Genomic DNA, 24,322 nt, shown 5'->3' on the forward strand with positions numbered 1-24,322 from the left:
CTCCAACTCCAAGAGTTCACTCAAACTCAACGTTCGTCGAGTCAGTGATGCCATCCAGTCATCTCATCCTCTGTTGTCCCCTTCTCCTCCTGCCCCCAATCCCTCCCAGCATCCGGGTCTTTTCCAGTGAGCCAACTCTTTGCATGAGGTGGCCAAAGTACTGGAGTTTCAGCTTTAGCATCATTCCTTCCAAAGAAATCCCAGGGCTGATCTCCTTCAGAATGGACTGGTTGGATCTCCTTGCAGTCCAAGGGACTCTCAAGAGTCTTCTCCAACACCACAGTTCAAAAGCATCAATTCTTCGGCGCTCAGCCTTCTTCACAGTCCAACTCTCACATCCATACATGACCACTGGAAAAACCATAGCCTTGACTAGATGGACATTTGTTGGCAAAGTAATGTCTCTGCTTTTGAATATGCTATCTAGGTTGGTCATAACTTTCCTTCCAAGGAGTAAGCGTCTTTTAATTTCATGGCTGCAGTCACCATCTGCAGTGATTTTTGAGCCCCCCAAAATAAAGTCTGACACTGTTTCCACATCTATTTCCCATGAAGTGATGGGACCAGATGCCATGATCTTCGTTTTCTAAATGTTGAGCTTTAAGCCAACTTTTTCACTCTCCACTTTCACTTTCATCAAGAGGCTTTTGAGTTCCTCTTCACTTTCTGCCATAAGGGTGGTGTCATCTGCATATCTGAGGTTATTGATATTTCTCCTGGCAATCTTGATTCCAGCTTGTTTCTTCAAGTCCAGCGTTTCTCATGATGTACTCTGCATATGAGTTAAATAAGCAGGGTGACAATATACAGCCTTGACGAACTCCTTTTCCTATTTGGAACAAGTCTGTTGTTCATGTCCAGTTCTAACTGTTGCTTCCTGACCTGCATACAAATTTCTCTAGAGGCAGATCAGGTGGTCTGGTATTCCCATCTCTTTCATAATTTTCCACAGTTTATTGTGATCCACACAGTCAAAGGCTTTGGCATAGTGGGCAACTAATAATATATCAATTATAATTTTCTGATTTGGGGGAATTTTGGAGAATTTTTTATGGGAAATGTACACTAACTTATTTAGAATAATGGAGCAGCATATCTGAAGCTTATTCTCAAATGGTTCAATAAAAAAAAATTCTTTGTATTATACTTAAAACTTTTCTATAAGTTTGAGATGCATCAAAAAGTAAAATCCTTTCCAAATATTTTTAAAATTAAAATTAAATTGTTCAACTCTGTTGGATGTGTGCTAAGCAGTAAAAATAAGACAAAAACTATAAAAAGGACCATCAGAGACCTTAGCAAGAATGAAACAGGTCACAAATGAAAATAGCAAATGAAGTCAAATTTTCTTTTTAGAAGTTTATCTGTAAAGGGAAGGCAGGGGCTAGGGGGCTCTCTGAAGAAAGTGAATTATAGTGAAGGATCTGGAAACAATGACTATTAATGTTTGTAAAAATTAAGATTTGACTGCAATTGGGGGAGTCTTGGAGAAGTTCTGTCTTCAGATATTTGAAAACCTTGCAAGTCAGAGAGATGCTTTATTTTTCATTTTTAACTTGCCTGATAGCTCAGTTGGTAAAGAATCCACCTGCAATTCAGGAGACACTGGTTCAATTCCTGGGTCGGGAAGATCCCCTGGAGAAGGAATAGGCTACCCACTCCAGTATTCTGGCCTGGAGAATTCCATGGACTGTATAGTCTGTGAGGTTGCAAAAAGTCGGACACAACTGAGCGACTTTCATTTTCACAGGGGGGAACCAAGACCAGTGTTTACAGAGAATGGATTATGACTCAACAGTAGAAAATATCTTGAGCTGTCGAACAGTTGAATAGTTAACTGCCTTGTGAGAAATGAGCCTCCTGTCACAAAAAGTGGAATAAAAAAGAAGCTGAAAAGTCGGCGTTCTAGTCTAGTTCCTGGAAATGACTCCTTTATTGACTTAGGACTGAGACTACATAGATACGTGACTAAATGGACATGAGACTCTATGGACATGTGTTTGAGCAAGCTCCAGGAGATTGTGAAGGACGTAGAAGCTTGGCGTGCTGCAGTCTGTGGGGTTGGAAAGAGTCGGACATGACTGAGCAGCTGAACAAGAACAACAACAGCCTATCTCTGTGGCTGTCAGAAAAAAGTTTCTTTAGCTTTTAGGTGTCTATTGAAAATATGGCCCTTCATAAAATTGCTCTTGCTCTAAAACACTTCCATTTTATATAAAACATGAAAAATATTAGAAATTAAGTAGTCTTGTTGCTCCTTTGATTTAAAGAAAAGGCTTCACTTTTTCCTATTGATAATTTAAATATTAAAATGTTAGTCTGAACAATTCATCATTAGCAATCTATATGATTCATCCCAATTTAAAATTTTTAATTGGTTTTTGGATGTAATACAAAGTCTTACAGAGGTGTGAAACAAAAAATGTGAGTATTAGTAACTAAATTGATCCACAAAATGAATAAAATAACTTTTTAAAAATAATACACAAAAGAAAGACCAACTTGTACTAATTTGGTACAAGTTCTAATATGTTTTATTCCATGAATTAAAAGATAATCCCTTTAAAGTCATGGCATGATTGTTTTTTGGCAACATTCTGTGAACGAAAACATGGTTATGTGGAGGTATGGATTTCTGAGGTCACGGAGGTTGGCAAAATAGCTTATTAGAGACAGCATCTCTTGATATTTATTTTAATGCTGTGTTCCTCTCTGACCTCAGGAAAAACCTGTGATTTGCTAAAAAATATTACTCCTTTCTGCTTCTATAAAGTTAGTTGTTCAAACATGTAAAGACTCAAGTAAATAAAAATATGAGCCTTGCATACCAGTCATATCATCTCTAGTTTAATGAAGGAAAAAATAGAAATAAAAAATTTTAATCCTGAAAATATATAATACCTTATTTTTAAACAATGTAATTGATAATAGCCTAAATATTCAACAACTAAAGAATGACTGGGTAAATTATAATGCATCAAATTCTTGTGCATCCACTAAATGAAAATGAGAAGACTAAAGCAAAATGGGAAGGTGTTGGCTATGCTCCTTAGAAAAAGCAGGGGAAATTATTTGCAATTATGACTACAAATATGTAGAAAATCCATGTGTCTGTGGACAGATACTGAAAGGAAGATGAGTTTAGGGGTGGAATGAAAGGTACTCTTCCCTATTGTAATGTCATTTGGCATAAATAACTGATTTTTAAAGGTGGATTTAGCTATGAATTGGGCATTTTTTCAAGGAATAGTTTGGAGCATGCAATAGTGAGGTTGACAGTTCTGACATGTCTTGGGGAAGTGGAGGCCTCTGCCCTGTCTGTCGTGCCCACAGGTGAGGAGCACTCCAGTTCACCACCAGAGAGTGCCAGTGTATCCCAGCACCCCTGGGTGCCCCAGGTGAGTGAGCAAGGCAAGAATATGCTGAGAGGGAGGGCTGCAGTCACCTTTTGGATTCCTGTTTGCCTTCAACTCCACTTTACTGAAAGCCCAAACTCAGTGTCCCTGTCTGGTAACTGAGTCCACTAAGTGGTTGCATATTTATTTGAGGCCAGCCCAGTTCTTAACATTTCACAGCAATTATTCCTGAGATGATACAAAAATCTTCCCTTCCTTGGCTTGGTCCAGACAAGTCCTATCCTCATCAATTTCATTCTCATTTTCAGAACTGTTGAGAGCAGAGTCACTTGGACTCTCATATCCTTAGAGCTGCACAGATCAGGCATTTCCTGCTCACTGGTTGAGGCCTCCTAGTTGCTGCCTCACATGCATTTCATCTCAGATGGAGATTGCCTGCTGGGTTTTCTCTGGCACCTTCTCCTTATGGACTCCGTATTTACTGACTTAAGTGTCTTGCTGCTGCTCGCTTAGACTTGAAGTCTTGGCATGCAGTGCAGTGTCCACGCCTGTACTATCTTGCTCCCACACTTACTGTTACTGTCCCAGCAGGCCCTCAGTCCTTGACTTCAATCCCTGTCTTTGCAGGGAGTGTTAACCCTGAGAAACTTGAGTCAGACTCCTGTTCCCCAATAGCAGACTCAGACTCCTTATTTTGAGCATTTAGGGCTTCTTGACATCAGGTTCCAACATGCCTTCGTCACCACATCCTCTGTACTTTCCTTTCCTTTCAAACTGTGGGAGCTGTGCCTTCTGAATAGACTACATTAGAAGAAATTATTTTTCATTGCTGTTTACAAAATGATAGGGGCAGGGTGCTACAGTTGAATTTAGACACCAAATTGAGCTGCTGTATCTTATTTGACAAAACATATCCATTTGGAGAAATGGGGGTGTGTTTTTAAAAGAGCAAGTTTTAAAGCATTATTAATTATTAAAATAGAACATAACAAAGCAAAGAGCCCTATCTGTGATAATGGTTTGTTTCCATCTGCACATGGCCAGAATACCATTTGGAGAAACAGAAAGAGAAAAAGACAAGGGGGTGGGGTGAGGGTGTTGCAGTTTGACATTAACAAGAGAGGAGGCGGACAATGGGTGGTTGTTACAGTTTCTGTGTTCTTTATATCCTTTATCCTCAAGTTGCAACCTCCCCCTCATCCAGTTCCTTTAAAAAATGTGATACTTAGTGGATTTTCTTCCTATGTCTCTGCCAAGACATTATAGAAGCTTCTCTTTTCCCCTTAGTCAGCAACAAAAGACACAAAAGCATGTCTTTTGAGTTTTTGAGGGCTGTAGTTATGACTGCTATAACTATCCAATAACCAAGAATTGGATTTTCACATTCTGAAAATAGAAATATGAAAATAAATGTCTTTTGGTTAGTATACCAGCCCTCAAGATGTCTTTATTTCTTCTATCCAAGCATTTCTTAAGTTGTTCTATAAAATAATAGAGGGTTTTGTCTTCCAAGGTGGCCCACTGATAAAGGGTCTACCTTCAGTGCAGGAGATGTGAGTTCAGTCCCTGGGTCAGGAAGATTCCCTGGAGAAGGAAATGGCAGTGCACTCCAGTATTCTTGCCTGGGAAATCCCATGGACAGAGGAGCCTGGCAGGCTATAGTCCATGAGACTGTGAAAGAGTCAGATATGATATAGCAACTAAACAAAAAATAGAGGGATTTTTGGTTTTGAAAAATTATGTTTTAATAATGTTAGAGATATCTAATATGTCCCACTTTATTACAATTGACTTTTTATCTGCCCTTTTCCAGAGAGGAGTAGAAAGAGAATATTTTTCAAAATGTTCAGAGAATAGATATGAAAGGAAGAACAAAATTTAGGTATTTTAATAATGTGTGTGTTTGCATCATAAAGACATTTTTCTAAATTCATTACAATATTTTAGATACAATTCTCTGAGCAGTCAGATCTTTTTGAAGGTATTTGAGAAACAGTAGAAAAGTCACATTTTAGGTATAATCTATTTAAAATACATGTTATTGTTCCCTATATTTGAACAATCTGTTCAAAACACAATCCATTCATAAGGGATTTTGCTTGTACAGATCTGAGTGGGAATCAGTACTTTCTTTGTTTGTCACTATGGAAACAAGTCAGCCTATCCTGAACAGCGGTTAGATCACGCAGAGTGATGCTCACATCTCAGTGTAACTTCATCATGGAGCAGGCTGGCGCTGACATCTCGCCTCCAGCTCTTCCCTCCTGGAAGCCCAGCACCATGCAGGATCCACCCCGGAGGCTCTCCGCTGTGCCATTCCTCAGCTCCTTTTTTGAGGGTCGTCGCCACTCTGCCTCCGACCCTATCCTGCGGCTGCAGCAGGGGCGGCGCAGCTCTGCTGCCAAGGTGCTGTCCTCGTCCTCTCTCCAGGTGATGGTGGCCATGTCCTCTGTCAGCTGTGCTGAGAGAAACCCAACTTGCCCCGAGAGAAAAAGTAAAGCTCCTTTTCTTCTTAAAGATTGACACACCTTTGAGTTTAAATATGATTGTGAAGAAGCTATGCTGTGTTTATACCTTTAAAAATTTTGAGAATTCTACATTATACTTATTGTCTGTTATGCTAAGAGATTCAGTAGACATGTAATAGATAAAAATGCTTGAATGTTTTATGTTTTTTTCATTAAAAATGTAGTTCTTGTGTAAAACTCATTTCTTTGTAGAAGATCTGCTGTAACAGTTTCTTCCTTTTCATTACCAGTACCCCATATGGAGATTCTTGTGTGCAAAGGCCTTTTCTGAAGTAAAGGATAGTGTACTTATATGAAAGGGAAACAGTTTTATTCCTGACAAAATGAAGGGGATTTAGCACCAACTTGTCATATGCAATCCTGAGAGAAATTGGAAGCTCTTTCCCTTGTTACTGTTCCATTTGGAGAGTAGGACTTTAAATCTTCCCTTCTTCGTATGTTCTAGGAAATTCAGGACGTCCAACGCCAAAATATACAAAAGTTGGAGAGCGTTTGCGGCATGTCATTCCTGGACACGTGGCCTGTTCTATGGCATGTGGTGGCAAAGCTTGCAAGTATGAAAATGCAGCCCGCTGGAGTGAACAGGAACAAGCTGTTAAAGGGATCTACTCGTCCTGGTAAGTGATTCTGTCAGTCTTTGATAGCTCCCACCTACTGCTAAGTAGGAAAAGGAAATGGAGTTATAGGTGATGGCCAGAGGCAGTAGCCAGTAGAAGAAGAAATGTGGGATTTTTAAGTCAGAGGACCTCTGACTTACCTTCCATCCCTGGCTTCCCCTCTTGACAATCTGGCCTACTCACAGGCACTCTGAACCACAGTTTCCTCATCTGTAAAATGGAAATAATAAAACCAACCCTTTAGGATTATTTTTTTTTAATAAAGTAGAATGTTGTAGGTAAAGTATCTTAAAGAATTGGTAACTAGATAGATTTTAAATTTCAGAGATTTCTAGAAACAATTAAAATATTCAGCTATAAATTTGAGAAATTACGAGGTATACAGGTAGTTTTTCACTTTCATGCAGGTGAACTTTAGCCTCATTTTTATTTTGTTCCTGTATTCTGTATAAAAGGATACATTTTCATACAAATACATACACTTCCAGTCTGCCTCAGTAGAGGGTGGTATAAGTTGTCAGTTTAGTAAATGATGTAAAATGCTTTCATTGTTTATGGTATGTAAGTGTAATTCATTCATTATTGAATCATGCTATTTTTATTATTACTAGCAAATTGTCAAGTATACCTTTTTTGATATAGTGATACCTCTGAAAAATTCTGATATTTAAAACCATATTTGGAATGCACTAAGAGGAATTCACTATTTAAAGAACTCTGCTGGTGAATCATTTTATAAAGTAAGAATCCTTTTACAAATTAGGTATTTGTCAGCCAGTTTACTAAGCTCCAGCCCTGTATTTTTCATATTGGATGTGTTGGGTACATGTGTAGTGTTATAGTCTGGGATCCACTGTCACTACCTTCATCACTACTTTTTTAGAGTGTCATGAAAAAAGCAAACACTACTCCTGAGATGTGGTCAGACACATAAATTTATAATAATGCAGCTTAAGGTCACATTAATATTTCTGGTTTATTGTTGACTAAACTATCTTGTTTTCACTTCTGCTGCTTTCACATTACATCTCTCCTAATCTTACACTAAGTGCTATTAAATTTGGGGGATCCCAAACCTTCGTGGTTCCCTGTTTTTAGATATTGCCCCAGGCACGAGAGATGGTATCTTTCTGAATCCTGACCTGCTCATCTGATGTCTCTGTTACTCCTCTCAGGTTCTTGTAACCCACAACTTGTGACAGTCTGTCTTAGGTATCTTTCACCAGACCACTGGCGGGAAATCTGATCAGAACAGAGGGAAGTTAGAGCCCTAGTGAGAATGACAGCCATTTACTGGGCCTCTATCCATTTGTACACTCGGTAAACATCCATTTGGTTACAGGTCAGTCACAGTGCTAGACATTTTCAAATTATTATGCTCATAAAACCCTTTTAAGTAGGCATTGTTAGTGTCATGTTATTGATAAGGAATTGAAGTCCAGAGAGACTAAGTAATTTGCTGCACAGCTGGAAAATAGAAAAGCCAGCATTTGAAACCAGGCCTGAGTGACTCCAAAGTGATATTTTTTTTCTAAATTACAATAACTCAGCATTTATTCATAACCACATGCCAGAATTTATGCTAAAAGACTTTATACTCATCATATTGAATTCTCACACCAACCCTATGAGGCAGGCATTATTACCCTCACTCAACACATTAGATAATTGAGGTACAGATAACTATGTAACTAAAAATACCTCCCAGCTGGCCCTCCTCATTTAGTCAGTAACCTCTGGATAACTAATCCAGGATGTTATTTTGCTGCCAGTTGAGGTTTCTCCATCATTCTGTCATGTCCTCTAGAATCTCATCAAAGTCCTTGAAGATACTTTGCTGGAGCCCATAAATACATTATGTTCTGGAATTGTTTCCAGGGGTTTAAGAAGTGAGGGTTTCTTAGAGTCCTAATCATAATACAGAATTGAAGCCAGATTTGTATAAGGAGATTCTTATCTTACAGTATTGTTGAAATCATAGAAAAAGTAAGGGCTTGAAATCTTGCTTTCTCAGTTCTGTGCATTTCATCAGTCCCTCCTCCCATCTGTAGGGTCACTGATAATATCCTGGCCATGGCACGCCCATCCACTGAGGTCCTGGAGAAGTTCTGTATCATTGAGCAGTTCCGAAGGTAAATGTTGCATGTTTACACACTGTAATAAGCCAGCTTATGTCTTCTTTTCCACTGCTTTTGACTTAAAATAGAAAAGTGCTTTCATTTTACCAACAGAAATGTGAGGAACTTATTTCAAGTAAGACAAAGTTGTAAGAGTAGTTAATGTTCATTAATACCAAAAATGGTTATTTTTTGTTAACACTGCCTCCCCAATATGACTAATTTTTTTCTTTTCCCTTTAAGCCACGGCATAAAAAGTATCATTAACCTGCAGCGTCCTGGTGAGCATGCCAGCTGTGGGAACCCTCTGGAACAAGAAAGTGGCTTCACATACCTTCCTGAAGCTTTCATGGAGGCAGGCAGTAAGTCCTTCCAACCTCCTCTCCATACATTACCAAGGACAGAACTCAGAGACTTTTGTCTGCTCAGTTCTTAGGTTAAAAAGGTGATGGAAACAAAGTTCATGCATAGTAGTAAGGCTTCTGAAAAGTGAAGATGAGATAACTTTGTCTTTAAATATCTTATTTAGTATTGGTGTTGAAAGTAAAGAAAGTACAGAATTTCTTTTTTCCTGTGAGAGAGATCTTGAGAGGAGACCTTGTAGAAATAATACCTGCATAATTAACATAAACAGTATGTCAGACCTGTCATCTCATTTAATCCTTAAAGCATTCATGTAATATAGTTGTTCTGAGACTTCCCTGATGGTCCAGTGGCTAAGACTGTGCTCCCAATGCAGGGGGCCTGGGTTCCACCCCTGGTCAGGGAAGTAGATCCCACATGCTGCAACCAAGACCCAGCACAGCCAAATAAATAAACGAACTTTTAACTATATATATATATATATATATAGTTGTTGTGCTTCACATATGAGGTCACACAGACTGAGGAAGTTCTGACTTGCCCAAGATTACACAACTTAAACATAGCAACAGGATTAGAACCCAGGACTTATTTGTGTTTTTACCTACCGCATAGCTCTAACCTGTGGGTAGGATGCGGGGATTCTGTATGTGACAAGTCCAGAAGCTCTGAGTCACAGGAGCTTTAGCATAGAATCCACTGAACATGTGTCATTGACACCAAGCTGGAAAGGATCAACCTGTGCTACTTCCACAACTTGAAGTTCATGCTAGCTTTTTATCCCACTAGTTAGAAAAATCTGTATGTACCACCTCATGTCATTTATCAGTCAGTCAGACAGGTTTCAGTGCTTAAACAAGGTTGCATGCTTTCCCTCCATGGTAGAGTAATTTTGGCATAGGTTATCAACTTTAATTTATAATCCTGCTTTTCATTAATTATTTCTGAGTTTCAGCAGGAAATGAGTTAAATAACACAGAATATGCTTTTTAAGAAATGCTAACAGTAAATTTACTGGAAATGGGAAAAGCCTGTTATTTTAGGTCTACATATCTAGTGAGATCTGCATGTTTTACAGCTGTATACTTTTCATGACTTCAGTTTTTTCAAATGTCTTTGCAAGTATTTCTCCTACATGTTGATTTCTTCTTGTTCTTTCTCATTGTCCAGTTTATTTCTACAACTTTGGATGGAAGGATTATGGTGTAGCGTCCCTTACCACCATCTTAGATATGGTGAAGGTGATGACATTTGCCTTACAAGAAGGAAAAGTAGCTATCCATTGTCATGCAGGGCTTGGTCGAACAGGTAAATTCTAGTGGGTGGTTTTATTGCCTTTCTGTGTATTTAAACATATAAGGAAAAATATTTCCTAGTTCTTAAGGATAGTTTTCATATTCCTATCAAAGGTTTGGAGTCAAATGGAACAAGTCAATAAAAGATACTTGAAATATCTTAAATAGATAGTTTCAGTGACCATATATCCATGAGAGTATTTTTTGAATGATTTAGAGTTAAAACTGCATCGTATTGAGAAATAGGTGGGTTTCCATAGCTAGCTGAATGACCTTTCTGATTTTCTTCTTTCAAGGAAAAAAGTCAATACTTTTGTTTTTAATACATAAGTCTTTTTAAAATTTTATCTTCCTAAACCAAAATAATAATGGAAATAGCAAGCATTGTTTCATCCAATAATCTTTTTAAGTTGTTAGCAACACTGTAAGTTTTGAAGGAGTTTAATTTGCTGTATCTAGTAAGTGATAGGACCATGATTTAAAGCCACAGCTACAAGGATTTGTTTATAGAGTCTTAACTGTGCCTAAATTATGTATAAAAATCAATGATTTTACTTTAAAATGCAGCAGAATATCAGTGCAATGCCGAAACTAGGGCACAAAAAGGATGGAATCTTCCTTAGTCATCTAATCCAACCAGACACCAGAGTTTGACTCTGTTTACAATGTACCCATGCACTTACCACTGGCCTTCCCACTTACTGGGGAGCATCTTCAGATGGGGACATAGTTCTGCTCCAGATGGTCAGCTCTCATGGTTGAGCCAAGATCTCATTGTTCTAGGGATTCCATGTGATAGTTCTGCAGATATATCATGCTTACCCTAAAGAACTGCCTTATCCTAGTGAGAAAGATATGTTGGACCTTACCTCATACTAGGAAAACAGGCATTTTTCAGAGGTTCTGATTTTCACATGTAATGAGATTCAGAAACTTCGTGAATCACACAGATATCTTTTGATTTGCCTTTTGATGTTAATTAACTATTGTATTTAGATTAATTTATCACCTTTTTATTATTCATTTCAGTTTAGTATTAATGATAGTACATAGTTTTTACACTGTTAATGTGGTCTTCCTTAATATTAGGTACTTATAGAAAAGTATCTGTGGTCTGGAGGAAAATATATATTAGTTTAGGCATTAGTTTAGTCTTAAAGAAGAAACTTCAAGAGACAAAATAGATTGTGAAAATGAATAGTCACCAAAGACAAAATACCCAAGTGGGAAAAATGCAGGTCTGGAATGTGCCACCAATTGATGTCAAAGCTGAAAGGGGTGGGAAGTTCTAAACAGAATGTACGGAGTGATTGAATAGAAATTTTTAAGAACTGTTCAGAGTGGAAAGCAGTATTGGCTTCCTTCCATGTTGGAGTTAGGCATAATGAGGGTAAATGAACCAGGTAATCAGTTCATTCAGTCATTGCCCTCCACACTCAGCCATCCTCCCTTACTCCACACCTACTCAGGTTCACTGTGACAGTGCTTGTGCTTGCCCTGGGGTACAGAGGTAACCAAGGTTTCTAAGTAAAGGGGAGGGTTACCATAGAGACAAGTAAATAGGTGAACCCCTGTACCAAAAGTTTAAAAGTTATCATTGTTCTTAAAATGTTCCTCTATATATATGGTTTCCTAATACATATTCAAATTTTAAAATCATCAAAGAGTATAAATAAAAATATAAATTTTTCTCATACCAATCTTCATTTCTTCACTGTTTAGGTGTTTTAATAGCATGTTACTTAGTTTTTGCAACAAGAATGACTGCTGACCAAGCAATTATATTTGTTCGGGCAAAGCGACCTAATTCCATACAAACTCGAGGACAGCTACTCTGTGTAAGGGAATTTACTCAGTTTCTGATTCCTCTTCGCAATATATTCTCTTGCTGTGACCCCAAGGCACATGCTGTTACCTTAGCACAGTATCTCATTCGTCAGCGGCATCTGCTTCATGGATATGAGGCACGACTTCTGAAACATATACCAAAAATTATCCACCTTGTTTGCAAATTGCTGCTGGACTTAGCTGAGAACAGGCCGGTGGTGACAGAAGTGGCAGACATACCTGGCCTCTCAGCTGAAATTGAAAAAACTGTTTCTGAGATGATCACAAGGCAGCTGGATAAGGAGTTACTGAGACATGACAGTGATGCATCAGACTCTTTCACCCCCACTGCAGTAGTGATGGATTTTGAGAATCAGGATGTGGTTCTTTCCAGTGAGCAGGAGTTGGACCCTCTTTGGAAGAGGCGGAATGTCGAGTGTCTTCAGCCCCTGGCTCATCTGAAAAGGCAGCTCAGCTACAGTGATTCAGATTTAAAAAGGGCCGAGTCGCTTCTGGAGCAAGGGAGGACTCCGTGGACGGTGCCTGCCCAAGCCTTGCTTTGCCATAATCCCAGGCAGCAGAAGCACATAAGCCGTTGTTACTCCCCACAGTCTCCACAGCTAGATTTAAATAAGGAAACGCTGGTCCGCAATACATTTTCTTTCTGGAATCACACTAAATTTGGAGTCCCAGAGGGACTCAAAGATGATGGGTCATCAATTTTCCATAGGACGAGCATTCCAAAGGAAGTACAGCGAAGTAGAACCTTCTCTTCAGGAATTTCAGATTCATACAACCCTGGGGAACCAGTCACACCAAACTTTGCAAATATTCCTAAGGGACCAAACTCTACTCAACAGAAAGTGTACCACTGTGAGTGTGAAAGTCATGGTGGTTGTGGCCCAAGCTCTGTTGCAGAGGATGGTGAGACTTGCCGCCGCCCTGTGGACTGTGGGTCCAGTCCCAAAGCACAGTTCTTGGGGAATGAAACTCAGAACAGCAAATACCTGTCTGAAGTTGCTGCACATATGCCTTTACAGTCTGAGTTGAGTGTTGAAGCAAGGAGAATACTGGCAGCCAAAGCCCTGGCAAATTTAAATGAGATTGCAGAAAAGGAGGAAGTGAAAAAGAAAGTAGAAATGTGGCAGGTATTTGAATTTCATTCAATTATTTATGAGTAGGAAATATTTTTGTCAGAACAAAAGTAATACACTTTCCCAAGTTCATTTGTTTTCAGGAATTTGAAGACATGTTGGTATAATACATAACCTTTGAACGTCGTTACTCAACTGTAATACCAAATTGCTGTCATTGAAATAACAGACACAGGTCTCTTGTATAGGTTCATTTCAGTCTCTGTGAAAGAAAGCACTTACTGCTTAGCACTCGTCAGGGTGCTTGACTGAACATGGCAGTGGTAGTGATTGATGACCATAGTTTCCTTCTTCCTTGCTGGGCCTGTGGGACTGATGGCCAGATGGATAGACAACTGTAGGAACTGACCTGAAGCATCTCTAACCTGAGCCCTAGCAGGAAACCACACTGAGAACCCCGAGCTGAGAGATAAAATGAAATAGAGACAATTCTTTCCCAAAGCTCATTAACCCAAGTATCAAGTAAGGACAGAAGGATGAGTGATGAATGCTGACTGCTCAGCAATCCCTCCCCAGTCCACCCAAACAAGGCAGGTGTTAGATTCCAGAGAGCAAATGGGAGTGGCCACAGAGCCCCTTTGTCCACTGGTTTTATCTGAGATTGAGTCCCTGAGTTCTATTTCTTGGCTTTTACTTAAATTAGAATATGACGTTTTAAAGTTTAACATTGTTTTGTGTTGTACTTTCATGAGGGAGCAGTCTTAAATCATGCTCTCTGCCTAGAATGAGCAGCTGATTAGAGAGAAGACAGGCCTTATAAACCTAGTTATGGTAAACTGCCCAAATGTGGGGCTGACCTGGGGAGGCCTGGCTCAGTGATATTGGCTTGTTAGCCCAAAATGTACCATGAATTATTTGTAGCTGCTTTTCCATCTCCTACCACTAATCAAGCAAGGTGTATACACTTTCCAGGAGGTCAGGCCTTCCAGACGCAGAGGCAAGAAGAGGAGGCATGGAGCCTGCCTTCACTCACAACTATTTGACAGGAGGAGAGCACTTCCACGCATGATTTTTTCATCAGAATTGTAGTGTTTTGCTTAATCAGTAGTTAAATGTATTGCTGTCTTCCAACATGAAATATTTTCTTTATTTTGTACTCCAAGCTGAACAAGCATTCCACTCAGTGGGCAGGTCTCCTCCGTCTAACTGAGCCACAGTAGCTAGCGGCAGGACCTCCGGTTTCAGGCTTGACAGCTCACCACCCCATCGTGGGTCTGCCCCACATGACCAAACTATTTGAACACATAATATATACAAAAGCATTTTCTAGATGTAGATACAACTCTATCCTTTGGATAGGTTTGCCTTTTTTCCTTTCTGGATTTTTTTGTGGGTCTTTCAGTAGTAAAGAAAATCAGTTGAATTCTGTGCACCCCTAAGGCCCTTTCACATTGTTTCATGTGATTTTCACAGTAATCCTGTGAGACAGATGATACTATTTACAAATTCTTTGTTAATCTTTCAGTACTTACGAAGTAAGTATCACAGGTGGGAAAACTCACAGAGGTCAAGGGATGTGCTTGAGGTCATGTGGTCTGAATATAGCAGAGCCAGGATACAGTTCATGTGTTTAATACTTTACATCATCCCTGATGTTTTTCCTAGCCCCATTGGAAATTTTCAGAAAACAGCAATGATGTAATGGTCATTTTACTAAGAGGGTCTGTAAGTCATGTCATTTGTGCAATAACATAAAATTGAATAAAAGCTACTCTGCTATGTACATGATCAATGAGATATGAAGGACTATGCGTAACTAAAAGTTTGGGCTTATTTATGAGAAAATAAAGAGAAACCAGTGCTGGAGGACCCTGATAGCATGAGAAAAACATCACAGACTGGGGTAGAGCAGATCTGGGTCGGGAATGTGCTCTCTTAGTTTGGGCTCCTGGGAAAATCACTTCTTCTTTTATGAGCCTCCCAGTACATTCATCAGTAAAGGGAACCTCCATGCTGGGTTGCTATAAGAAGCAGAGAAAAGTCTTGTGTCATCATTCCTGTCATACTACAAGTTTTCTATGAATATTAGATTGGGTGAATGAATGAATGGTGGTAATTATTCTGCTTATTACTATTGCAAACATGTATTTTATTTATTAAAACATAAATCTGAACCCTCTCAAAATTAAAAATAGTTACCTTACTTTCCCCCCTACTCTCTGTGAGGTAAAGTTTTAAAATCTCCTTAAATTATCTCCAGGCATTTGGAGTATTGGCAAAATTTCCTAGTTGTTTTACCCTATCAAATTCAGAATGCAGAACTTGTTAAATTTTACATGGGATTCTAAAAAGGAATTTGAAAGAAATAGGTTATATATACCACATTTATTAACTTTTTGGCACTTTTATACTTTTTCATTTACCATTCAACTTCCTTGCAGTAAATATTTGTTTTGTTCTAAGGAGCCTGAAAAGAAAGGTTCCTTCTTGAATTGTTTCTGTGGTTTCTGAATGAAATGGAGAACTCGGGTTAACTAAGCCTTCTCAGTATCAGGAGCTTTAACAGCCCTCTCAGTTTATTCAGCGCACCAGTGGGGTGGGGATGAATTTCACAAAGGGAAACTGAGGCTTAGAGAAATTAAATGTCTTAGCCCAGGGTACTGAGTGAAAGTGGGACCACTGGGAGGGGTTCCAGTCCCCACCTCAGAGCCTGAGGCTTCACTCTCCTGGAGAGCCTAGGGCTCATCAGATATCACAGCATGCCTCCCTGCCCTCCTCTCCCTCGCTTTGTCTCTCTCTCTCTGTACCTTTCCCTCCTCTCTTGTCCTGTCCACTCTCCTTTCTCTTTCTTTTTCTTTCTCCTTCCCTTTTTAGAAAGAACTAAATTCCCGAGACGGAGCTTGGGAAAGAATATGTGGCGAAAAGGATCCTTTCATCCTGTGCAGTTTGATGTGGTCTTGGGTGGAGCAGCTAAAGGAGCCTGTGATAACCAAAGAGGACATGGACATGTTGGTTGACAGATGTGCAGATGCCTCGGAAGCACTGTTCTTATTAGAAAAGGTAAAATAGCTGTTGAACACTTGATGAAGTTAACTGAGGCCCTCAGTACAAGTTTTAAACACTAAAAATAACCATTAAAAAAGAGGACTCACACAGAACTCCATATTGAGGTCTAATTTAAAATTTTCCAAGGTAAGGGAAGAAATGCATCCCCAATATAAACATTCAGAAGATACTAAAGTAAAATGGGAAAATACCCATAACCCCAGGTTCAGTTCAGTTCAGTCACTCAGTCGTGTCAGACTCTTTGTGACCCCATGAACTGGAGCATGCCAGGCCTCCCTGTCCATTACCAACTCCCGGAGTTCACCCAAACTCATGTCCATTGAGTCGGTGATGCCATCCAGCCATCTCATCCTCTGTCGTCCCCTTCTTCTCCTGCCTTCAATCTTTCCCAACATCAAATGAGTCAGGAGAGCTACTTTAAACATTTTCATTGAAACATTTTCAAGTTTTTTTCTTTCAGTCTTATCAACACATATGTTAACTTGGTAAAAATTATTTCACGTAAAATGTTATACTTCATTTTGCTCAAAATTATAATATGGATGTTTTTCCATGTGTTTTTCATAAATGTAAACTTAAATGGGTAGATAATGCTCTAACATGAGATATGCTATAACTAATCACTTTCTCATTTTCAGGTGTTTATTTCTACTTATTTACTATGAGCATATAATGTGACTAACTGAAGTGCGTTGGAATATACATTCATTTGTATGTCTTTAAAAAGGGTGTGTGTCACATATACATTTATGTGTATAATTTTGTATATATAAAATATAGAAGGAAAAATAAGGAACTGATAATAATGGTTGCCTTTAGAGAATAGTAATAGGAGTCAGTGGATCTAGAAAGCAAGAGAGACTTTTCATTGTAGATTCTTTTATACAATTTAATATTTTTAACCGTGTAGAGATAGTAAATTTTCATCTATAAATAGGATTTGTTTTGTTTTAGGAAACAATGTTACCTCATAATCAGCCTTGAGTAATCTGCTATGCTGTGGTATAAACATTTCATTGCTTCCAAACTTCTGCTACGAACTATTGCTTAATATAGACACACAGAGATACACACCGGCATTTGTGCACAGTTGTGTGATGCCCATGAGCACTTGAATGACAGAGATGAATCCAGAGCAGGGATAAGGAAGGCAGTTAACTTTCACTGACTGGGTGGCAGTGGGCCAGGCCCTTGCTGGGTCATAATTTCTGTTTTCACCTTTGTTCATCTCCATCGCTCAGAGAGGTAGGGGCCCGACTTTTCAGAAGAGGGAATGCGAAGCAGTCTGCCCACAGCACGCAGCCTGTGTCAGAGCAAGATACAAACTCTGGCACCAAGGTCCTGTACTTTTCTGTCTCGTTGTGCTATTTCCACAGTATTCACTCCAGTCCTCACATGCAGGGTGTTTACATTATTTAGAGTTTTGATACAGATCACTGTAATGATAATTTGTGATCGCATGTTTTTCTGCATTTCAGATTATGTCCTTGGAGTAGATTTTCAGAAGTAAAATTAGTGACTCAGTGGACAGGGTGTGTTGGATGCAAATTGCTCCAGTGATAGGGTTTTTCCTTTGCTTCTCCAAAGGAAACAACCCTTAGGAGTTAAGCTGGGGACACATTCTTCAGGAACCTTTCCCCTTATGCTTTAGCATGTTCCTGGAGGGCTGTGGTGGTCTTTCTTCTTCTGTCCTTCCCCATTCAGTATTGTCTGCCACTGGCAAGACATGATGACGGCACTGACTGATGAGTACTCAGTTGTCTAGTACACATACTGCTTGAGGTGCCAGACACTGAGTGACTGTGTCTAAAAACAGCAAGAATGAATCATCTTCAGTACACTGCATGGAAGGCCTTTGATTAAAAATTGCACTTATCTTCAGATTCAAGTATATTTTGTGTAATAAATAACCAGCTTTGATATTATCTCCTGAAAGCTGTTCAGATTAACATGTAACAGTAAACATTGGTAGAGCCCTTGGTAGATAGTTTAGTATTTGAGGTAGTGAATACTTGATTGCAAACCAGTTCTTGACTCAGCAGTTGTTTTGAGTTTATTTCTTGAGGCATTTTTCAGACAACTTGTTTGATTTCGATTTCTGCAAAACAGGGCCAGCAACAAACTATTCTTTGCGTGTTGCATTGCATAGTGAGCCTGCAGACGATTCCTGCAGACGTGGAGGAAGCTGTTCTTGCCCGCGCCATTAAAGCTTTCACTAAGGTGGGTTGCACTCCTCCTTCCCACTTCAGACCACAGTATAATCTTAGTAAAGAATCCAGAGGTTGTCATCCTTCTCTAAAATAAAACTTTTGGCCATGTTTCCCTTTAGTGGAAATATGTTTGACATTTCATGAAAGTTACAGACTTTTGGCTAAAAAATACCAGTTTCCTAACAATGATATAAGAAAAGGCTGAACTGTGGGTTTTTTGAAGGAAAACTTTGAAACAAAGAACTTTTATGCAGAGAGAAACAATTAAGTGTTGAGGAAATATTTTTAAATCATGTGCCTAGTAGAATTCTAACCCTGGGAGAGAATCTTTTCTTCTTGAGCCAGTTCTACTTTGGGTCTGAACAAGAAACCGCCTATTGAGAATTTAACATGCAGCTTTGGCAGTTCAGTACCGTGTCTGGTTGGCAGATCCTAAGCAAAGTTTCCTTTACATGCACATCCTTTTGTCCTGCAGCAGTCTTTCCTGACTGAAGAAAGATGCCAGATTTCGTGCCAAGAGAAAAGGTTCCCCTCAGCTAATTTGTTTTGTGTTTCTTGTATGTGATACCAAAATATCATTAAACAAAGAACCCTGTTTTTTGATGACAGCATCTTTGGCAAACATTTATATTAATAGCAATTGTTATTTGTACTCATTTACCAATCTCTTTCCCCATCCACTTTTTCCAAAGTGATGTCCTTCTTACAGATTTCTTTGTTCCTCATCCAGAGCTTTTTTCTTCATCTAGAGCTTTACAGCACTAACCACTTTGCATCCTCTCAGTCAGTCTCTTTGTGACTATTTCCAGAGTTAGCACATCAAAACCAAATTATGTGATCTTTTACAACTGTGTTTATGTTTTCATAGACCCAGAGATTACCTGCCGTGTGGGGAGGATTGTGGTTTGGTGTGTAACAAAAGTATGCAGTTCAGGCCATTACTAATATTATTAAGTTTTGCAGATAGGATAGACAAAACAATGATTAAGATAAAGTTAAATTTCTGAATTTAATTAAAAATAAGTCCTTAATACTGGTCTCCCTGAAAGCAGTAGAAATTCTTTACAACTTCTATTGACCTTTTACAGCAATACTAATGAAAAGTTAAATATATTGGTTGTTCCAAACCTGTCTATAAAAATGTTAGAAGACTGTTCTTGGGTCTCTCCCCTTGTGTACAGTCTTAGGAATAAGGCCCTGATAGCTTTTATTCCAGACTAGCTTGTGAAGGAAATCTGTGTAGCATCTGCTTCCAGTGTAATAGATGAGATTTCCTTCAGGCCACAGCTTAGCAGCCTTGGCACAGCTCCCTCATCAGACACTGGGGAGTTCCTCAGCAGTGAGGCAGACTCCTTGCTTGTGTGGCCTCCACTTGTGTCCCCCTGCATCATCCCCAGGGGGCTTGGAAGGCAAGGGAACCCATGTGATTATGGAGCGTGTGCTGCCTTGAGTCATAAAGTTGTTTGACCCAACACTGTCATGTCTTCTGCCAGTGTCCACAAGTTGTGTGAGACCCTTCCCAGCCCCCCTGGAGGGAACGGCCTTCCTGTCTCCCTCCAGAAGGGAAGGGATCACTGGTCAAGGAGTCCTGATCTTGGGAGTTGCACATTTGGCAGTGGGAGTAGGGTGGAGGTGTGGTGATTGCCCTGGTTCTCTGTCCTAATGTCATTGCAATCCTGCAATACAGTGAACTTGGATAAGCAATCCAAATATGTGTCCATGGTGCCTTCCCACCAATGGGAAAGGAAATTAACTTTACAGAGAGGTTTTTACATGTGTCATGCCCGTGTTAGATTTTCCTATTTTGTACTCACGGAAATCCTAAGGAGATGGATGTTGTGATCTCCATTTTACAGAAAGGTTAGATATGACCCAAGGCTACAGTTGCTTACAGAGAGCTAGGCTTCCTATTCAGGTCACCTCAGTGCAACACTTAACCTGGTGTGCACTGTTTTAATAAGGAGACTTTTCCCTTAGGCCAGCCATGATTAGTCTCTGGATTCAAAACCCCCATCACACTCACTGTTGGCTTGCTTCAGGAGTACAGTATCTATCCAGGCACTAGATTTAATTGTTTTAGTTTTCATTTGTAAGTTTAGTATTGACATAATTGGCAGTTCTAATATACTACTTTAATTTAAACTAATATGTGAACTGTATTGTGTGTCCTTATAAAATTGTATGTAATTTTGTTTGTAAGTCTTTGTTTTTCTCCACCCCCTTTCTTTTCTCCCAGAATAAAGACTGGTTATAGTATCCTGAATTCTTGTTATAGTATACTGAATATAAATTTTCTTTATCACTAGGTTAATTTTGATTCTGAAAATGGACCAATAGTCTACAACACCCTGAAGAAAATATTTAAGCACACACTGGAAGAAAAAAGAAAAATGACAAAAGATAACCCTGAGCCTGGCATTTAGTGACGCTGACTTTCCCTTCATGACTATTTCAGACTTGAAGATCTGGGTGGCATTTCTACTCATAGCTGAACAAACTGAAGTGTGGAACTGCTTCGTTTCATAGCACTTTATTTCAGATGCTCTCGGTTTGTGCTCAGAAATGCTTGTTCCTGTTTGGAGCAATTATTTATTTTAAAATATCCTTCAGTTACATTTTTATGTTAAAAAATTGCCATAAAGTCAGTGCCACTTCTTTTATTTATGTATTTATTTAACTGAATTAATATTGTTGTATTAATATTTTAAGAATGTGGTGTTTACATCCTTGTTCTTTTTTGACATTTTGGAAAAAGTTGACTCTTCTTTCCAAAACAATTATTTTATTGATGGAGCTCGTCTCTTTATTGATGGAATTATCTGTTTACCAAATAGATAATTTTAATAGTAAAACTTTACTGTGTATGCCCTGATACGTGACCTTCAGGAAGTCACCAAGTGTCTTAAACTGTAAGATATTTGTTATAAGAAGGCTATTGTTACAACATTTTAAAGGATTTTTTTTACATTTTTTGATTTTTTTGTTTTTCCTTTTTACAAATGTGGCAAACAGTCTCAAATGTATTATTTTTGTGAGTGTTTTAGTTTTACGTTAAAGGATTGACAGTACAGTGTTTGGGACTTTTTACTGTGGGAAATAGGCTTGCTCTTTGTCAGGCTTCCTGACAACTTCACTGACCTCTGCTGTCACAGGCGGAAGGAACAGTTCTTAACACATCAAGCCTTATTCCCACTTTTCTGGGCTGTTGCTGAGCTGAGCAGCATCTTTTCAGAGAAAGTAGGATCGGTGACAAGCAGTGCAGGAAGCTGCAAGACTCCAGCAGAACTGTCTTACAGGGGCGGCCTCCATAGCCACAGCCACTCCCCAGAGGCAGTTCTGTTCATGCTGACATTGTGATAGCATGAGCCCCAGCCCACACGTCCTAAGTCTACTGTTTCATAGACCCAGTTGCCTCAGGGCTTTATCTTTGGTTGCTTTTCTGTGAGAATTTAGATGTTTAAATTGAATTTGACTCATTGTAGGTTGCATTCACCCTACAGGTTTTAAATAAGAGGAAGTAATTGCCTAAATTATTTAGTTCCTTATAAACCAAACTATCAGTAATCAAAGCCATTAAATAATATTTAAGTGAATATGTGGGGCACAAGAGGCCAAGCCTCTCTTTTTTTCCCAATAAAAGTGATATTAAACCAGTTTCAAACTAAAGCTACTACTTAATCTTAAAGACAGAATTTCAGAGAGAGTAACTAATTTACAAGAAATGAAATTTCTCCAACTTGTACATTTCTGAATCAACTCTAGCACATCAAAAATGTCTGTCATTATTGGTCTTACTAACTCTAGTGGCAAATGCCATACTGTTTGAATTTTTAGGAAATCAAATCCAGTGAATTTTAGTGAATTGGTTTGCCCATTCCTGAAATTTTTCATTTTCAAGTGCCTGATCTGGGAAAGACAGGGAGAAAACAATTACATTTATCCAAAGGTACATTATAAAGATATGTATTTTATACCTAAAAAGATATTTATCCTTATGTTTGTCGATCTCAAATGGACAGGTGCCACCATGGCTCATTTGACAAGTGGCTCTTGGCCTGTGCCTCTGAAATGATCATTTCAGATTAGAGAATAAATCCTGCACAGCCATGCTGTGACCACAGCAGTGCCTGTCTAAAATCTAAGTGCACCAGTCTGAGAAAGAGAGATGGTGTGATTAATCAAGTTGTATACAGGTTTTGTATTTATTTGAATAAAAGTGGGGGGAAAAAGCACATGATCTTTGTCTTTTACTTCTTTAGCTTAGTGCTCTTGAGATCCTGATGATAAAGATTTGGCTTTGTGATTAGGATTTCCTAGTGAGCAGTCTGAGTTGCAGACTGAGTAGTCAGCTGGCCAGGCTCTAGTCAGCCCCGACTCTGTTGGTTCAGAATGACCAAGGGATGGAGACAGGCAGATAGGAGGATTCTAAGAGAAGTATGGGAGGAAAATCTCAAGGTCAGCAGGATTCCTGCCTTCCAGTATTGGAACTGGTGAAGAGTTCTCTGTAGCCCACAGGATAGAAGTCTACCTACTAGAAGAAGTTACAGGCCTACAAAAATTAAGCTCAGCAGAGTGGAAAGAGCCAAAACTGCACACATTCAGAACTTAACTACCATGGCTGAGCACATGCATTTTCTTGATTACTTCTCTTACCAGGCCAGGAGTGAAGTACTTTTCATACTTGGCTGATGAAAGGATTCCCCTCTGACTGACTTTGAAGTATGTTCTCCCTCTTGAGACTCTTTCAGCACTAGATTCCATGATGGCATTACAGAGTACCGCATTCTGTAACTTCAGTGGAAATATCCTACAATTTTTGTCCTCTGAAAAAGACTGAGCTCACTCTATTGCTATTATATATATGTGTGTGATACACACACGCAAACATACATACATATATAGAAAGTGCATGATTTCTTGCCACTTTGTGTTCTTTTTCCTGTTTCAGTGAACTTGCTGATGCTCTTTGAGATGAAGTGCTGCTATTTTAAAGTTGCCTCATCTGTTTGTATAACTCAGAAACACTATGCTGATCTACTTTCTCATAGCTTCAACCAACTTCCCAGTTCTATCTGAGAAAGAAAGAGTATGTGCTTTCATCACTCTGGATTCCATGAAAATTAAACATATATCATACTTCAATAGAGAGGAAGTTTCTGTATTTCTCTCTTAAATGGAGGACAGTTGCTTATATATGCTTGGGTGCTATTTCTGGCTGTTCTCTAGAGGTCTGAAAAAGTTTCCAGAGATAGTATATTGTAGACAGAGTGTGTGCCCCAAGTTCTTGATATCTGAAGGTCCCCAAATAATTTGAGGATAATTTGAGGAATTGTTTAAAAGTGACAGCTTACTCATAGGATCTTTGTTGTTCAAAATTATTAAGCATTGATACATTTTCAGTAAATTAAGAACCACATTTCCTTTGGTGCTTTTCATGAATGTGACCCAAGAGTAACACCTTACCCAAGGAGCCCTTTTCAGTGTTGAAGTGAAAGTTGCTCAGTCATGTCTGACTCTTTGCAACCCCATGGACTATACAGTCCATGGAATTCTCCAGGCCAGAATACTGGAGGGGGTAGCCTATCCCTTCTCCAACGGATCTTCCCAACCCAGGAATTGAACCGGGGTCTTCTGCATTGCAGGCGGATTCTTTACCATCTGAGCTATCAGGGAAGCCCTAATATCTGGGCTTCCCTTGTGGCTCAGCTGGTAAAGAATCCTCCTGCAATGTGGGAGACTTGGGTCAATCCCTGGGTTGGGAAGATCCCCTGGAGAAGGGAAAGGCTACCCACTCCAGTATTCTGGCCTAGAGAATTCCATGGACTGAATAGTCCATGGGGTCACAAAGT

General features: G+C 39.2%; 1 protein-coding gene and 1 long non-coding RNA gene across 5 annotated transcripts in view; one reads left to right on the forward strand and one right to left on the reverse strand.

Annotated features, from left to right (window-relative positions):
• PTPDC1 (protein tyrosine phosphatase domain containing 1) overlaps positions 1–23,617 on the forward strand; it is a 72,271-nt gene extending 48,654 nt beyond the window's left edge. For 2 of the 4 annotated variants that reach the window (XM_027550343.1, XM_027550344.1), the window contains 8 exons: positions 6,330–6,501; positions 8,553–8,633; positions 8,862–8,980; positions 10,152–10,289; positions 11,999–13,251; positions 16,072–16,257; positions 18,373–18,483; positions 20,780–23,617. In XM_027550343.1, the coding sequence (XP_027406144.1) occupies positions 6,330–6,501; positions 8,553–8,633; positions 8,862–8,980; positions 10,152–10,289; positions 11,999–13,251; positions 16,072–16,257; positions 18,373–18,483; positions 20,780–20,896 (2,177 nt within the window). In that variant the 3' untranslated portion in view covers positions 20,897–23,617. Of the gene's footprint in view, positions 1–5,129; positions 5,851–6,329; positions 6,502–8,552; positions 8,634–8,861; positions 8,981–10,151; positions 10,290–11,998; positions 13,252–16,071; positions 16,258–18,372; positions 18,484–20,779 lie in introns of those variants that run through there. The other 2 variants (XM_027550341.1, XM_027550342.1) reach the window with 2 other exon arrangements.
• LOC113897559 overlaps positions 6,449–24,322 on the reverse strand; it is a 72,334-nt gene continuing 54,460 nt past the window's right edge. Inside the window, exons 2-3 of the long non-coding RNA XR_003512356.1 lie at positions 6,642–6,711; positions 6,449–6,541 (exon numbers count right to left, since the gene is read on the reverse strand). This is a non-coding gene — a long non-coding RNA (uncharacterized LOC113897559). The remainder of the gene's footprint in view (positions 6,542–6,641; positions 6,712–24,322) is intronic.

Source organism: Bos indicus x Bos taurus, chromosome 8, assembly GCF_003369695.1.
Source record: "Bos indicus x Bos taurus breed Angus x Brahman F1 hybrid chromosome 8, Bos_hybrid_MaternalHap_v2.0, whole genome shotgun sequence".
Taxonomy (NCBI): domain Eukaryota; kingdom Metazoa; phylum Chordata; class Mammalia; order Artiodactyla; family Bovidae; genus Bos; species Bos indicus x Bos taurus.